This window comes from Brachyistius frenatus, unplaced genomic scaffold (assembly GCF_029030835.1).
Source record: "Brachyistius frenatus isolate BFR_SWC_R1_liver_20210118 unplaced genomic scaffold, ASM2903083v1 Contig_51, whole genome shotgun sequence".
NCBI classification, from domain to species: Eukaryota; Metazoa; Chordata; class Actinopteri; family Embiotocidae; genus Brachyistius; species Brachyistius frenatus.
Window position 1 is genome coordinate 2,173,519 of NW_027210650.1, and position 16,328 is coordinate 2,189,846.

The 16,328-nt window shown below is 43.1% G+C and overlaps 1 protein-coding gene across 1 annotated transcript; it reads left to right on the forward strand.

Annotated features, from left to right (window-relative positions):
• Positions 1-387: 387 nt before the first annotated feature.
• rgs9b (regulator of G protein signaling 9b) lies at positions 388-15,118 on the forward strand. The gene is made up of 19 exons (XM_069704668.1): positions 388-537; positions 2,227-2,323; positions 3,078-3,128; positions 3,315-3,421; positions 4,727-4,778; positions 4,868-4,926; positions 5,008-5,084; positions 5,164-5,245; positions 7,105-7,167; positions 7,629-7,658; positions 7,759-7,820; positions 8,602-8,715; positions 8,824-8,939; positions 9,127-9,214; positions 10,224-10,362; positions 10,469-10,551; positions 10,906-11,029; positions 12,354-12,751; positions 13,768-15,118. The coding sequence occupies exons 1-19, from the start codon at positions 469-471 to the stop codon at positions 13,931-13,933; spliced, it is 1,977 nt and encodes a 658-aa protein (XP_069560769.1). The 5' UTR covers positions 388-468; the 3' UTR covers positions 13,934-15,118.
• Positions 15,119-16,328: the final 1,210 nt, after the last annotated feature.

Here is a 16,328-nt window from a genome sequence, read left to right on the forward strand (position 1 = left end):
AATAAAATGTGAAATACAGACGGTGAAGTCTTGATTTTAAAGACTAGACCGTCTTACATTTTGTTGTCAATGTTTGGGGAATTTATGACGTGAAAGACAACTGAGCGACTGTTTATTTTTGACGAATAAAATTGCAGAATCTGTCATTTTAGACTTATCGTGATGATTTTATGTCATTCTTTTACATTGTGCCATTGCATTTGGTTGGTTTTAATTAAATCCCACGTGTCATACAAGTAATTTAAATATAACATCCACTCGAATAATGAAAAATGTGAATCTAACATTACCATCCTTCCAAATAAGGCGCGTTGTGGAGGACATTTGAAGGCGGCATCGCCATCGATCATTGCACATGCCCCCAAGCATCCTCACACGACACGGGGCTCACAGTGACAGCAGTATTGCATGTGTGTGAGAGTGTGAAAGGGAGAGAGAGGGAGGGAAAGTGGAAAAGCATCAGACAACATGACCATCAGAAACACTCTCCTGGATCATGGACAGAGATTCCGACCACGGATGGCTTGTCTCAAAAAGGTAGGCTATTCTCTTACACCAGAGATGATGTAAATCACAGCTGTGCTCGAGCTTATAGAGCATACCTATAGACGCACCAAGAGATTGGCCACTTATATGAGATCTCCAATACAAGGCTTGGGCTGCAGTGGTCTGCTGTTGCCTCACAAACCCTGTTTTGTTTTTGCATTTGTTCATGAATTACATTAGCCTCTCTAAAAAAATAAAAAATAAAGGTATTCTCTACAGGTCTTTAAGGGAATCCTAGTTTCCTGGTGCTTTTAGCAGATTGATTTCTGAATAATGGACTTTTTTTTTTTTAACACAACAAAGCCCACAGGGGGAATACTAAAAAAAAAACACAAAAAAACCCCTGAGGAACTCCCAACACATCTTAATTTTAGTGATAGGGTTATTTTTAATCACTGAAAAATGTCTTTTCAAAAGAATCAAACATTCAAAATACAGAAATCTGTAAATTAGATGTAATCTTGGTTTCTGTGCGCACTTTATCTGCTTGTCACATGAAGTGTTAGACTGTGTTTTGTCTCAACCTTTTCACATTGATAAGGTCGTTCAGTTTAATAAGCATTAAGCCTGGATCAGTAACAGAGCTTCCATCTACACCAACCAGCTGCTGCAAAGAAGTTAATCCAGGCACCGTGTATTGAACGCAGCAGCCCCGGTCCTGCAGGCCAGAGTGGGGGCTTGATCTCGCATTTGAAATTCATTCAAGAGCTGGATTTTTTTATTTATTTTTTTATTTTTAATAATTTAGCTGTTCAAATCAATACATACGTTCTTTCATGAGGAAAATGTTTTTGCGGTGTATTGATCCCAGATGCAGCGCTCAGTGTCCTGCTCTCCAAGGGGAATTCATCGCCAGGAGAACTTTGTGTTTTGGTTCATGAAAGCCCACTTTGGTTCCGGCTCAGCCTGGGGCTCATAGCCTCTCCAGGATGACTTCAAAGCACAAAGCCACTTCAAACGGGCCCAAGAGTCAGCGGCTGAACACTCCCCACCTCACAGACCGAATTAGTGAAGTGTACGATTCCTTGCTTTCCCTGGTACGCACGTGAGCGGTGGGAGCGGTGGGAGCTGTGGGATCAGATGATAAGATAACTGAAATAGTGTTTGAGGACAGTGACTCATCGCAAGCTGCCCACACAAGCCAAACACAAGCCATGAGATCAGGGCAGAGAAACAGACCCCGTCATCTCACCTCCCTAATGCAGCGTTAAGAATTCAAATAGCAACGCCGTCTTTGGACTGAAACGCTGAATAGTCATGTTGGGAGTGTTGAGTAATCACAATAACTGAATCATGCAGCATTTGTTTGATTGGAAATATTAATTACAAGCTTTGATAGAGAGAGTTAATGTCCCAGGGTGAGTTTTCGTATCAAAGAAAGGCAATTTGATGCAGCTTTTTTTTTACAGGCTTTCATTAAACAGTGATGCTGTGTATCCTCGAGATAACCATCACGATCATCCAATAAACAAATTGTTCTGGAGCAAATTTAATTCACAAAAATCCAGGATTTCCGGACGGTTCCCTTCATGCAGCCTGCACGCCCACACACACAACCTGTTGCCAAAACAACCTGTTGGCATGGTGACCTGTGCCCCCCCCCCCTCTCTTCCTCCTCCTCTTCCACCAATCAAGTTGTTGAGGTAACCTCCTCTCACCCCTCATGATATTCCTCTGCAGGCGGAGAAGGTGGTGCTGGAGATGCAGGACCCCAGAACGGGAGTCAAGTCGCAGCCTCAGAGGCTGGTTATCACCATGATACCACACGCCATCACTGGTAAAGAGGACACACACACACACACACACACACACACATGCACGCACGCACACACGCACGTATACAAACACTGATGAATGCACACTTGATGTCATTCAGCGGCTGGTCGAGTGATTGTGTCTGCGTTTAGTCTCACATGGAGGATACCAGATCTCTGGGCTCAAACTCGAGAGCGAGAGAGCTTCAGATTTCATCTCCATGACAACCCCCACGGTCTCAGAGTCAGGGAGAGGGAAAAAGTAGGAGGTGAAGGAGGAGGAGGATGATTGAGCGGGAGCGAGGAGGCGAGCAAGTAGAGACGGACAGAAACAGGAGGGAAACAGAAGGTAGGAGGAGGAGAAGGAGGAGGAGGAGGAGGAGACGCACAGAGGGAACCTCGACCGCTACGTCATTGCTTTAAAATCAGGCAACTGAATGAATGACACCAAGTAACCATGCCGACTCTCTATCCTTTTTTTTCTCTTCGTTCATCATCTGTCCTTTCTTCTCCATCAATTGACTCCTTTCTTCAACTCCTCTTCTTCTCTTGTGTTGTAATGTTTCCTTTCCTTTCCTTTCCTTTCCTTTCCTTTCCTTTCCTTTCCTTTCCTTTCCTTTCCTTTCCTTTCCTTTCCTTCACTAGACCCCCTGTTCTGTCTCTCCTTCCGCCTCTCTCCCCATTAACTCTTGACATTTACAGTCACGCACACACTTATTTAATCTCGTGCACATTTCTGTAAACTCTGTCTCCTGACCATGTGTCTCTGCTCCTCAGGTGAAGACATCATTGCGTGGTTAGCGGACAGATTCCAAATAGACGCACAAGGTGAGAACGAGCTCAGCTGATGATGTCTGAAATTACACAGCACATCAGTTTAAAGTGGCTTTTAAGTTAAACAACCAGTTTTTTTTAGTTTTTTTTAAAAGATGTTATCGTGTTGTTGCGTCAGCAGCGTAACGTGGCCATGAATCTGTGGCCGCTCGTCTCCTTCTCTCTGTCTGTTGTCTTCAGAGGCGAGGAGTTTCGGCTCGATGCTGGTGGCGTTAGGATACATCTACCCTCTACAAGACCACAAACGTTTGGTGATCAAACCAGATGGATCCCTGTATCGCTTCCAGGTAAACAATTCACATCTCAAGGCTCAGCCGTGAATCTCAAACCAACAGGAGCTATCAGACAAAATAGTACTTCCAGCTCAGATTATGTAATTTTCTAGTTGCAGCACTTCGGACAGGAAGCTTCCCCCACCCCCTTTTTATTTTTTTAGCTGATTTACGGGTGCCCTGTTGAGATATCTATGGATCAATGTTTTCATAAAGGCGTCCATGTTTTGTTTGTATTGGGAATGCACGAAAGGGAACCACACACCCACACAGAAACACACAGGGTGATGCCATTCACAGTGCTGCTCCCAGTCTCTTCCTCCCACCATCACGGCAAAGCCTGTATTACACCTGCCAGTCCACAAGAGGGCAGCGTGTTGGGGACGAGAGAGCGCTGGATCTGATTCGATCTGACCGGGAACCCTGAGGCCACGACGCCCCCGAACACCTGCAGCACCTCCCTGACAGCGCCACAGGCCTGTCAATCAAACAGACACACCTCTAAACATTCAGCTTTTTGAGACCTAATATCGGATTAATGAAGGGATTATTTTCAGATGGGCCGCCAGAAAACTGATTAGGAGGAGTGACTTTAGCGAATGACGTCATAATGACTTTTGGCAAAAAAAATGGATTGACTTTGTATTTCATGGGAGAAGTTGAATGGGAGTCTTTGGAACAAACCCCTAGTGGCCCTCGGTGGTATTGCCCTTTAAGGCACTTCTGCACTAACCTCACTTTTCAGACCAGGACGTGCCGTCCACTTTTATATACGGTCTATTTCCATGAACCCTCCAGCCTCCTTATGGGGACATCACAACCATTGTACTTCATCACATGACCGGTCTCAGTTGACATGCGTCTTCTTCTCACGCCAAGTTGACAGCAGGTGTGAGACTAGATTGTGACACTAACACGCTGTCCTCTAGTGGACTGACAGGTGTATTACATGCTTCGGTGTAATAATGGGTTGAATCTTCACATATGAAAATCTTGTACCAGGAAATGTTTGGTAGTTTTGCTTGATAAATACACGTGAACTGCGACTATAATTTCTGTCAAACGTGCAAAATGTATTGTTGACAAAAAAAAAAACCAACAACACATGAAATGAAGGTTCACTGAGAAATCATGGTCATTCCAGCTTTGAAACATAATTTTTGCTGAACTTTTTTAACGTGAACATAAAATCAGACGTTGCCATTACACGATACATAAAAACCCCCCGATAAATTAAACTAATTGTGGCTCGGACGTGCAACAAACAAATCCAACTCACACCTCTGACTCAACGTCCACTCTGCCCTTTGTTGTCTTCAGACACCGTATTTCTGGCCCACGCAGCAGTGGCCTGTCGAGGACACAGATTACGGTGAGTGCGACGAGGAGTTTTCACACATTTTCTCTCACATCCTGTTACCGACAAATCAGTTAACACCCTTCTCCGTTTCATCGCCGCAGCAATCTACCTAGCGAAAAGAAACATACGTAAGAAAGGGATCCTGGAGATGCACGAGCAGGTGAGAAGGAGACCGAGAGACCCGCGAGGAGTTTCATTTTGTTTTGTTGGCATTCGCTGAGGCGTTGTTTTACGTCCTCAGGAGCAGTACAACCATCTTCACAAGTGGATAAATCACAAGTGGGATTTCATAGTGATGCAAGCTAAAGAGCAGTACAGGTTGGTGCGCAGGAGACTCAATGACGTTCGCCGAGTGTCGCGGTCGAGGAGGTGTTACGATTCCTGTCTGTGATTTCAGAGCAGCGAAGGAGAGGAAGAAACCGGACCGGGTGGTGTTTGACTGCCAGGAGAGAGCCTACTGGGTGGTTCACAGACCACCGGTGAGAGAGAGAGAGAGCGCACACACACACACACACACACACACACACACACACACACACACACACACACACACACACACACACACACACACACACAAAATCATGTTTACGTCACTTCAGGGGACATTACAGGTCTTCACCTTAAAATTCGATGATCTACATTATGAGCCGCTGCTTTTTGTCCCTTGAAGGAAGGCAGGTCCTCACAATTGTCACTAGGTACACATATCTATGTTCCCACAACGCGAGGAATGCAAGTACACGCCCACAGATAGTTATCAGACTTGTGCGTGAGCACAGGATGCAGCTTCATGCGAGATATAAGTGGCTTGCCAGCAGGCCCAGAAGTCAGAAAATAAATTGCGTGCCACGTCTATACTTCCCAGGGTATCTCATTATCTCTGCCCGTGATGCCTCATTACCATTACATGTCCAGTCAGAGGAAAAGGGCACAACTGATTAATATTTCACACTGCATAGGAGAATGTGGTGCAGCGGTTTGCACGTCGAGAGTCTTGAGGCTGGATTACAGACCGACCGGAGAGGGCGGCAGCTCCACAGACCCTCTGGGCCATTCATGACCCTTCCCTGCGTTTGCCATGTGTTAGTTGGTTTATGGTCAATCGATTAAGTACCAATGTGTTTGGGACTATTCCCTATTAAAGGAAATATCAACTGAAACAATAACTCCCATCTCAAGCGAAGCCTGACTCCAGTTTGTCTTCTTGTATTCTTTACTGGTTTGTTTCTGTAGCTTTCGGTCACATAGCGAAGCTGCCGTGCGTCTGTTTGCACTGCGTGGCCACTTAAAAGCTGCACAATACAACTTTAGCTCAGCAGCTGCTGGTAAAAATTCACCCTCATAAGTGAGAGTTGCAGGATAATAGTCAGTGCTGACACATAATGTGACAGCAGCACAGGAGGAGTCGGCGAACTGACTCATTACACACACATCAGTAACATAGCAACATCTATATAAAGTCTGCTCACATCTGCCATCATAAACTATGTGCTCAGACCAAACGAAATAAGACCGCAGGAGGAACAAGGGATCACGAGGGGGCCTCCAGCTAATTTCTGGCAAGTTAGCCAGGTCCTCATTTCTGGATGTGAACTATCAAATAACGCAAAACCAACAATTTAAATATCGAGTAGACACTCTATGGAATAACCCAGATAAAACAAACAGTCTTTTACTGACCATTAGAGATGCTGGTAGGTGTATGTTTGTGCTTTGCAGATGACAAGGTTAGCTGTTTCCTCACTAAGCTGATTGCCTTGTGGCTCTGTCCTACGGACATGAGTGGTGTCACTCTTCTCACCCAACTACCGATAACATGAAGAATACCACGACCGATACCTTCCTGTAACAGAAGAAAGAGGCCCATTTATTGTTCACTCTTAACTCCACAGAAAATGTTGACACTTTTTCCAGAGAAGCAAAATGGTACCTTTTATAACAGAAAAAAAAAAACACTTTAAAAAGACAAATTAAACTAAATCTTGAAATAAGTTACACTTATTCACCCATTTGACAGTTACATGTTGTCCACAGACTCACTCCTTTTATTTAAAGCCAGTTTAATAATTTACCAACAGATTTATCCTGATAAATGTGATTTCAATACAGCTGTTTTCACAACTCCCACTGAAAACCAATTACTTGTATTTGTTGTATTTGTATTGTCCAAGCGGGAATCCACCATATGACACTAAACTGCCGAAACTGTCCTCGTGTTGTCTCAGATGGCACAGCGTCAGCCGGTGATTAGCATTATAAAACAGCCATCTGCTTTATTTATCTGGTCCTTTGGTAAACACACACACTGTGTCATCTTCTGTTGTGGATGTGTGTGCAGCCCAGGACGGTGAGCGCCATGGATTACGGACTGGAACGACGAATAGATCCCAACGCAGACGAGGTAAAAGGTGAGCATCGCCGCATGACCCGTACGAACATAATTCCTGTCAATCAGCTTGGATTCAATAAGAGGGCTTTAATCTGTGGATGAAGGTGCGGTGGAGGATACTTGCTTTCTCTTTCTGTTTCCTGTCTGTTGAGATTAACCTCTTCTCTTCTTCTTCTTCCTCCTCCTCTCCTCTCCTCTCCTCTCCTCTCCTCTCCTCTCCTCTCCTCTCCTCTCCTGCAGGCATTTCCCACGGCTCTCTTTTTGTATCTGGATTTTTAAACGGGTTACAAACACATACACACATATTGTCTCATGTTTCTACTTGACATAATGCTTAACGAACGTTTACAGTCTGCACAAACTACATTAGTCGCTTCTAGAATAAGACTCCTGAATCTCAGATCGAACAGGTGGCCGCAAATTTGCATTGTGAGTAATGTAGGCATTACGATTTGCTATATTTCTTTCCTTAGGCAAAAACACCTGATGTCTACGAGAGAATCGTAAGTGAGGTTTTTCAGTCCACTCCTCCTTTGACTTTTCCATCCTCCTGTTTCATTCATCATGTAACAGCTGAACATTTTTCTCCTCTGCTCCCTGCAGATGATCTTTACCCAGCAGTCCATCATGAGGCCCAGAGTGAAGTCATCCGTGTCCATCGGAGCGTAAGACAGTCTCTCATATTACCGGTTCTCCTGTATATCAGTGACAAACTTTCTGTGCGGAGTTTGCATGTTCTCCCTGTGCTTGCGTGGGTTCTCTCCGGGTTCTCCGGCTTCCTCCCATCATCCAAAAACATGCACCTCAGGTCAGGTTACCTGGCGCCGCGCTAGTGGCAGCCTGTTGCAGCATCTCCCCCCTGCTGTAGCGAAGAAATTTCCCCTCGGGGATTAATAAAGTGAAATAAATAATAAAAAATAAATAATAAAAACCAATCGCCTTAGATTAATTACAGCATGAAGTGTTTCTCTCAATAAACATTAAACAAAAAATTTGTAACCTGATCTGGATTCACACTAAATATTTGGAAATATTTTTATGATAGGGATGTGCAGTAGCTCTGGACTCAGAGCCTACATTTCTGCAGTTTCTCTCAAGTCTTTTACTGTGACACATTTTATACATGCTTTGCTAACAAATAATAAAAGGACAAATAAACAGACTCTTCGTGGAGTCTAATATTTAGGCAAATTTATTTAGAGCTCTTTTCCCTAATTTACTAGGCTTCATTTAAGGAAGATTACATTATGCCAATTAAGTCACCAAAGGCGATGCTTGAATAATGATTAATATATAATATAACTCCTCTAAGTGAAAAATTCCCTTTTACACCTGCGTGTTCTTTCTAAACTGACCTGCAGATCCGCTGCGTCTGTGGGAGATGATCATAGTGAAGAAGTTATTTTCTTCAAATATTACAGTCATTTCTTTTTCCCTCCCGTGCAGATTGGTGAAATACAGCGCCACCTACCATAGTCACGACCCGTTCCTGTCCAAGTGCCTTCCCAGCAACCCCTGGCTCACTGACGACGTCACGTACTGGACTTTGAACATGCCCAAGTGAGTCAGCTGAGGATTACAGAAAGTTGGACTGCAATTTAAAATAACTTGTTCAATCTGCTAAATTCAATGATTTTCTTCCCCTGTGGTTGTTTGCGTGTGCGGCAGGGTGGAAATACCAACCAGAATGCGCGTGGAGAGGTGGACGTTCAGCTTCGCAGAGCTGCTGTCGGACCCTCGAGGACGAGATGATTTCAGACTCTTCCTGAAGAAAGAATTCAGTGGTACGACGAGCGGCGCTTTAATTACATCCTGAACAAAAAACACTCCAAAGAGCAGCACTAATGTGTTGCTGTTGTAAACTTGGTGCACCGTATATTCATTTTTGGTTCATGTTAATTTATTTTTCAGACATTAGGTCAGGCTGAGCGTAGCATGGTAACTAAGTTGTCCTCTCTTTTATTTTCGTAGGTGAGAACTTGGCCTTCTGGGAAGGTTGTGAGGATCTGAAGTGGGGCGCTGCTGAGACCATGAAAGAGAAAGCACAGCATATCTACAAGTAAGATCTTTGTAGAATCTTTTCTCTTCTCTGATGAATATTGACAGCAATAGAGATTAAAAATAGAGCAGTTGATTGACGGAAAAATAATCAGTAACCGTTTTGACGATTGATCAGTTTCATATGGTTTGGATAAAACAATCCTCTTTCTTTAGTTTCTCCACTATGCAGATTTACTGCTTTTTCTGTAACTGTTAACAGTAGCTGTCACACAAGCTGTTGGTCAAACAAAACAAGACATTTGGGAAGTTGTTGTGGATATTTTTCACATTTCTTTTTTTTTTTTTAACATTTCATTAACAAAAAAACTGTGTTGAATAAACATGCAGTATGAAACTTTTGTCTCCCCCTTTCTGCCAGTGGAAATAACTACCACAACACTGTCGACATGTGCTTACATCACAGGCTCCACTGTCCACTGCATTTACTATTATAGCTGTGAAAGTGGATAACTTGTGGATAGAAGAAATAAAAGGCGTCACAACCTGACTTGTTTCGCCATCAGGACTTTATAAATCTGGTGTCTGTATGTTATCAGACCGAGTGGATGAAGTTCTGATGGCGAAACAAGTCAGGTTGTGACGACGTTGTGTAACTGCATACAGTTAGAAACAGACTTATCTGGTTATGACAGGTTTAATCAGCATTATGTGAACTAAATGTTAAAACATTTACATCAACGTCTGTTACGAGTCTATAGGTTTAACGAAAAAGTTAACTGTTAATGAAAATAACTGCAAGCAGGTTGGAAATGATTTGGCCTTTTACTGATCACGTTTTAAATCTTAATTCTGTCCATAGTGAACTCAAATTATCAATTTGGTGTTTAAAAAAAAAAAGAAGAAAAGATTAGATGAGAAAAATGAGTATCATTTTAAATTTGTTTTTAGTTTTGAGGATATTTTGCCATGAATTGAAGTAAGAATATTTTGCGGGTGACTCGCTTTGTGTACAGTAACGCTTGTGTTAAACCACCACCTCTTCATTTCTCCCACTCTCTTAATCCCAGGACGTTCCTGACACGAGGAGCTCCGCGATGGATCAACATCGACGGAAAGACGATGGAGATCACAGTGAGCGGCCTGAGACACCCCCACAGATACGTGCTGGACGCGGCCCAAACTCACATCTACATGCTCATGAAGAAGGTCAGTAAACACACCAGTAGGTGAGAAAAGGTGTTTTACCTGTAGTTCCCACAAACCGCACTGAAATAAAACAATGATTCACGACAAGGTTTTGTGTCCGTCGCAGGACTCGTACGGCCGGTACCAGAAGTCTCCCGTGTTTAAGGATACGTTGAAGAAGGCCATCAGTCCCGAGGAGCAGAAGTTCAGGTGAGAGGCAGCTTTTACATGTTTTTACCTCTAAGTAAGAAAACCACCTCAGACGATGCTTAAAAACTTGAAAATATTAGTCTGAATTTGACCAACTAGTCTGACACAGAACGAGTACTCAGTCAGAAACGGCCCATCGGATGAGTTTACTCACAGCAAACAGAGATATCGGTCTGAACGCGTTTGCGTTTCTCATCTCTGAGACTGAAACGACCACATCCATCACACACACCACAAAACGTCCTTTCCACCTGGTCTTCCCCTCCCTGTTCTCTCCTCCGCGCACTCAATGACAAATCCTTCTCCATCCTTGATTTTCATCCTCACGCACTCTATTCATTCCTGTGACCTCAGTGACGCCCAGCTGGAGCAGAACTCGAAGAACAGACGGCCCAGTCTCAGCCCCATCATCCTCCGGCAGCAGGAGCAGGAGCTGAAGGCCAAGATGGCCGCCAGCGCCCCCGTCGACATCACACAGGTCATGAGCAAACTCAGCAAGCAGGGCAAGGAGGTGCCCCTTCGTAAATGAACGCAAGCACATACGGCTCAGTGACGTAGGAGTTTTACACGCCAACGAGTCAGGATTAGGACGAGTTCACTTTCTTTCTTTGAACCATTAAGTGTAGTTTCTTTTTAAATATTTCAAGGTTAAAGCCGCTGTAATGAATATTTTACAATAACAATTCCACAGTGGAGAAGTCTCAGTAGGTGGTTGGTTGTTTCAGCCGCAAAAATGCCACAAAACAAAATCCGAAGAAAACCCTGTGAGCCACTGCTACGCTGGTATGTTGATTAGTGCTACGAGAAAGTGAAAGTGATTGGAAAAACAGGGACCTGTAATAGTGAAAGTCTAATTTAGTTGCATGTTATTCAGCCAGTGTTTAATATGCTCATTAGGTTATACATGTCCAGTATACTGTACATCAAAACTGATATATTTAATAATAAGCTACAAAATGTTGGCGTTTACTTCTTGTGACATGTAGTCGTGCACGTAGTTTTGGTGTTACGTGTATTTGTATATAGTCAGGTTTTGAGATCTTTTCCATTTTCATACTACTAATTTATTAACCTGGAAATTGTCTCAGTGCTGCAGATCTCAAAACCTGGACTGACAAAAAAAGGGGGCACAGTTTGTTATTTGGGTGAACTGAGCCTTTACATACTAAATTACACACACATCTGTACACGAGTCGCGGAGACGAGTGACTGCAGGCGGAGGACGAAGGGCCGTGTTGACACATCTGTTCCCATCTGTGATGTTTCTGTCCATACAAGCTGTACCTGTCGTTTGTTTGTCATCATTTTGTTCTCCGTCTTTGTTTGTTCAGAGTTCTGTTTTCTTTGTTGTCAGTCATAAACAAATAAAACATCCAAAAAAAAACAACACCTCATGTTCATCTGTTTGTCTTAAGTTATCGTTCATTCATCATTAACAGTCAAGCAGATTTTTACTTCCTTCCTTCCTTCCTTCCTTCCTTCCTTCCTTCCTTCCTTCCTTCCTTCCTCCATTCTCTGTAGCAACAAAAAGCTGCATGAAGTTCATGAGCAGATTAAATAAGAATGAAAGTATAATTTGGACATAATTATGTCCCGTGTCTTCATCCCACCATTCTGTTATAATGATGTTTATATCAACTGTTGTGATTCATTAGAAATGTGATGTCTCCAGTTAAAAATTTTTTTTTACAAAAATGATGATGTGGGAAACAATAATTTCCAAATCACACAATATGTTTGGAGTGACTCTCTCTCTCTCTGGACGCCCTCTGACTGGTGTTTGTTGCCCTTTGACCTCACAGCTGTGCCGCTTCACCACTCCCGTCCCCCACCTCGCTGTCTACTCTGGCATCACCGACTTCCCCTCTGGCAACGCCTCGCCCTCGCTCCCCTTCCTGGCCCACACCCCGGCCTGTCCGTCCCCCATCAGTCTGGCCTTAGACAGCACCTCCGCCTCCGAGCGGCGGGTGGAGGCCAACGAGGGGGAGGGGAACCCCGAGGCCCGAGCCCCCGCAGCAAGAAGCGAGCCCAAGTCTCGCATGGCCGTGTCGCTGCGCCGTCTGCTGAAGCGCGGCTGCACCCCCTCCACCATGTTCGCCAGCCTGTCGCCGAAATGTCATTCAGCTGCCGGGACGAGTTGCCGCATTCAGCCAATCAGCCCGGACGAACCCAGCCGGGCTCCACCCAGACGGATCGGCAAGTAAGTTTATTGCCAAAATCTACACAATACTCGCACTCACAAATCATATGTTTGCTATCTTTTTTTTTAATCTCTGATCCATCACTTTTAATATGACATTAAAACAACACTTTAACATTAAGGTTAAAGTGCTGACTTCCCATTGCTGATGTTGTTCTTTTTTCTTTTTTACATTCACGTTAGATGAACAGGGGAATAATTACCACCAATTCAAGTCAACCATGACTTTAGTACTTGACTGGCCAAGTCAGTCTTCTGGCCTCAGTTCAACTGCAGAAAAAGTGAAACCGCCAGGGAAGACACTGAGTGTCTGCTGATGTCTGTGAACACAATGATATTTACTTATCACACACACAAAAACTAGAATCACCACCTCACGGCTGTATCCCTCTACCAACCAGTCAAGTTGCAGTTTACACCCGTTTCTGTCCAGACTTGTTTAATTTGTGTATTGACTGAGGATTTAAAAGGAATTTCACCTAAATCTGATTCTGATTGAAATGTTGCTGCAAGGAAGCTCCAATCTTTTTTTTTTTTTTTTTATTTAAAGGATGCTTCATACACATCTTCAACCCAACAGAACAGATATCTGTATTCAAGATACTGAGTTATGGTGCTGAATAATTGCCAGAAAAATGTTTACGCAGAACATTATAATATCAATTAACCTTTGACCTTTCGGATATGAAATGTCATCACTTCCTCTTTTGATCCTGTTAGACATTTGTGATATTATTTCATAGTTAATGTTTGATTTCTTGGGTTATGGCCACAAATGTATCACAGTAACCTTTGACCTCTGACCACCAAAATCTAGTGAATCAAAAGTTTCAAAAGGGCTAAAGTTCCTATAAAGTTAATCTGATGTGGATGGGAATTTTTTTGCATCAAAACTTAATATCAAAACTGTGACCTAACACAAAGTATTAGAGTGCTAAACCAAAACGACAAATAATGTCACCTTTACTTTAAGCCCGCTGAGTGTCTTACTACGTCCTTTCCGCAACGTTTCTCAGCTTTTTCCAGATTAAAGTGGATATCCCTCCCGAGTGCCGGATCTACCCCATAGAGTCGGAGGACGAGGACGAGGAGGAGAACAGGGCTGCCTCTCGGGGAGGAGTGGGAGCCAAAGAGATCATCTGCCCCTGGGAGAGCCTCACTCCACATAACGGGATGGGCTAAAAGGGTTTACCGCAGGTTAGAAAATGACGGGGACGGCATCAATTTACTGTTTACTTAGAGGAACCGTTTTCAGTATTGAACACTCGACTGCCTGTTGGCTTTAAAAGACAGTGTCAGCATGATCATCCTCTCCGCTGTGCACCCTCATGGTTTTCAAAACAGTTTCTGTAAAATAGGGCTCAATACACAGTGTTTACTTTATTATGCACAGGATTTAGAAATAATAGGGTCACAAGTTCTAACTCAAGACCCCAGAAAACAATGTTGGTCAACAAAACCCCGCCGTGAGCAATTTGGATGAAGTTTTTATAAAACGCGAGTTGTTTTTTTTGGCGGAGTATTCCTTTAACTACAGCCTTATCGTCACCTACCCTTACTGACGTGAGCACGAGCTGAGCCCACCGTTCAGGTTGGAGGTTTTAGTTTTGATGGGAGCCACAAGAGGGCGACAGGATGCATGCAGTCCTTTCAAAAACGCACATTCAAACCTCATCCTGCAGCCGTTAGCGAACTGTAGCCCAACAGCAGCCTTATGCACCTCCACACGCCCGAGATGTTTTCTTCAGTTTCTGCAAAGCAGGCATGTACACAGACATTTGACAGCCGGGGCGAGAAGAAGAAGAAGAAGACGACGACGAAAGAACGAACGAAAAATAAATATACTCAATTATTTTTGTGATTGCCAAGTAAAACCAGTAATTATCAATGTTTACATCCAAGAGGGTGACGAGCCAAAAGCAGCCTGTCTGCACACATGCCTGCCAAAATGTATCTCAATATTTACTGCAGTGGAGAAGTGTTCTTGTGCTAGACGTAGATGCCTCATTCCCAGTTTACTCACCTCTCAAACACACTCTGTGAAAACGACTGAATAGATGCATTTCAGGCGAAACGAGAGCACATGAGCAGCTCGTCTACGTGTTACTATTTTTGCTCCTCATGCAGGATGAGTTACTGTGACGGGAGTCGGGTATTAGTTTTGTACACTCCGTGTAGCTGTCGTGTACTGTACACTACCCCGAGCGAGCTGTTGATATTCGGGTCGGTGCGACATGAACTAACTGTCAGAATGTATTCTCTTTACCATGTTTACAGATGCAAGAATGTGACTAAATACCTTAAACTTGTTGTATTTGATTTGTACATTCCATGGCTTATGTCAAGTGCCTCAATAAATGAGTGTCTTTACAAAAAAAAAAAAAATCTAATTGCCTGTTATTTGGGTGGACTGAACCTTTACATCATTTTTTTTTATCCAACTGATACAGCAGCTGCGTTCAAAATCACATACTTTTTCTTTTTACTTCAGTACGTGAGTTTGGCAGTACTGTATTAGTGTTGGGATGCACAAAGCGTTTCTAAGTTGCAAAATATTCCTCTGCAGCCTTAAGTGGGCGGTGACGACAGCGTTCAACCACTAGATGGCAACGGAGCAACAGAGATACAAGCTGGTGGAGGAAAGTAAAAGATCCACGTGATGTTCACTGAAACCTGAGTATTAAAAACACATCAGAGCACTTTTATGCAGCTTCTTATTATGATAATAATTATTTGATATGCTATTTAAAAAGAGACTGTTAATGTATAAATCGTATTATTGACTTAAATTTGTCAGCTCAATAACGAACAATGAAATTATTTTTGTCTCGTCAAACATATTTATACAAACTACCAATCCCAGTTGTGCAGACATTTGTATGGCGGCGTGTTTTTAAGACACGAATACATATTCTTTTTGTATTCTATGTAATATTTTGTCCTTACCTGGACCCTGAATCTGTAATGCAGTTTTTTGAACATTTTTTTAATATTGAATTATTATCCAATATAATATAATATTATTATATTATCCAATTTCCACATGCACCTACAGGTCAACATATGGGGACAGTACGGGCCATGTTACGATCTGACATCGACACAGATATCACTGCAGACTTTGCAAGCATATGTGCTCCGTGTAAACATCATCTCTGCGCTCAGCGACTGATCTCTGGAGAAACAAAGCATCACTGAGGTTACTGAACTGAGGCCGCAGCAGAGCTTTGATCTGTCTGTGTGTTTTTTAGTGTCTCTGAACAGAGCCGTCCGATCGCTGTCTCACAATACCCTCAGTGGGACATTCACACGCAGTCCACTCATACATTAGCTTACCAAGAAGGAGGGAATTTATGCAACACGCTTAACATTCATCTCAGGTGTGCATATATTAAAATGCATTTGTGTCTTTTAATGAAGCCCTTAGAGTTTGGTTTTACACCTGGATGAGTTTCTTAAGAAACGTATAGCATACATGGCTTAATGTTTACTTTACAGGAATCAGGGTTTTCCTGTCACGTGGCCTCAGTCTGAGAATATTTGTACATTTTGTTCATTATCTGTTTACCTCCTCTGA

Bases quoted from the DNA above. Each gene is read 5' to 3' on its own strand.
- rgs9b (XM_069704668.1), top strand. From the start codon at position 469: ATGACCATCAGAAACACTCTCCTGGATCATGGACAGAGATTCCGACCA. The intron at 4,779-4,867 runs GTGAGTGCGACG...TCATCGCCGCAG, and splicing joins TGTCGAGGACACAGATTACG to CAATCTACCTAGCGAAAAGA. The intron at 9,215-10,223 runs GTAAGATCTTTG...TCTTAATCCCAG, and splicing joins AAAGCACAGCATATCTACAA to GACGTTCCTGACACGAGGAG.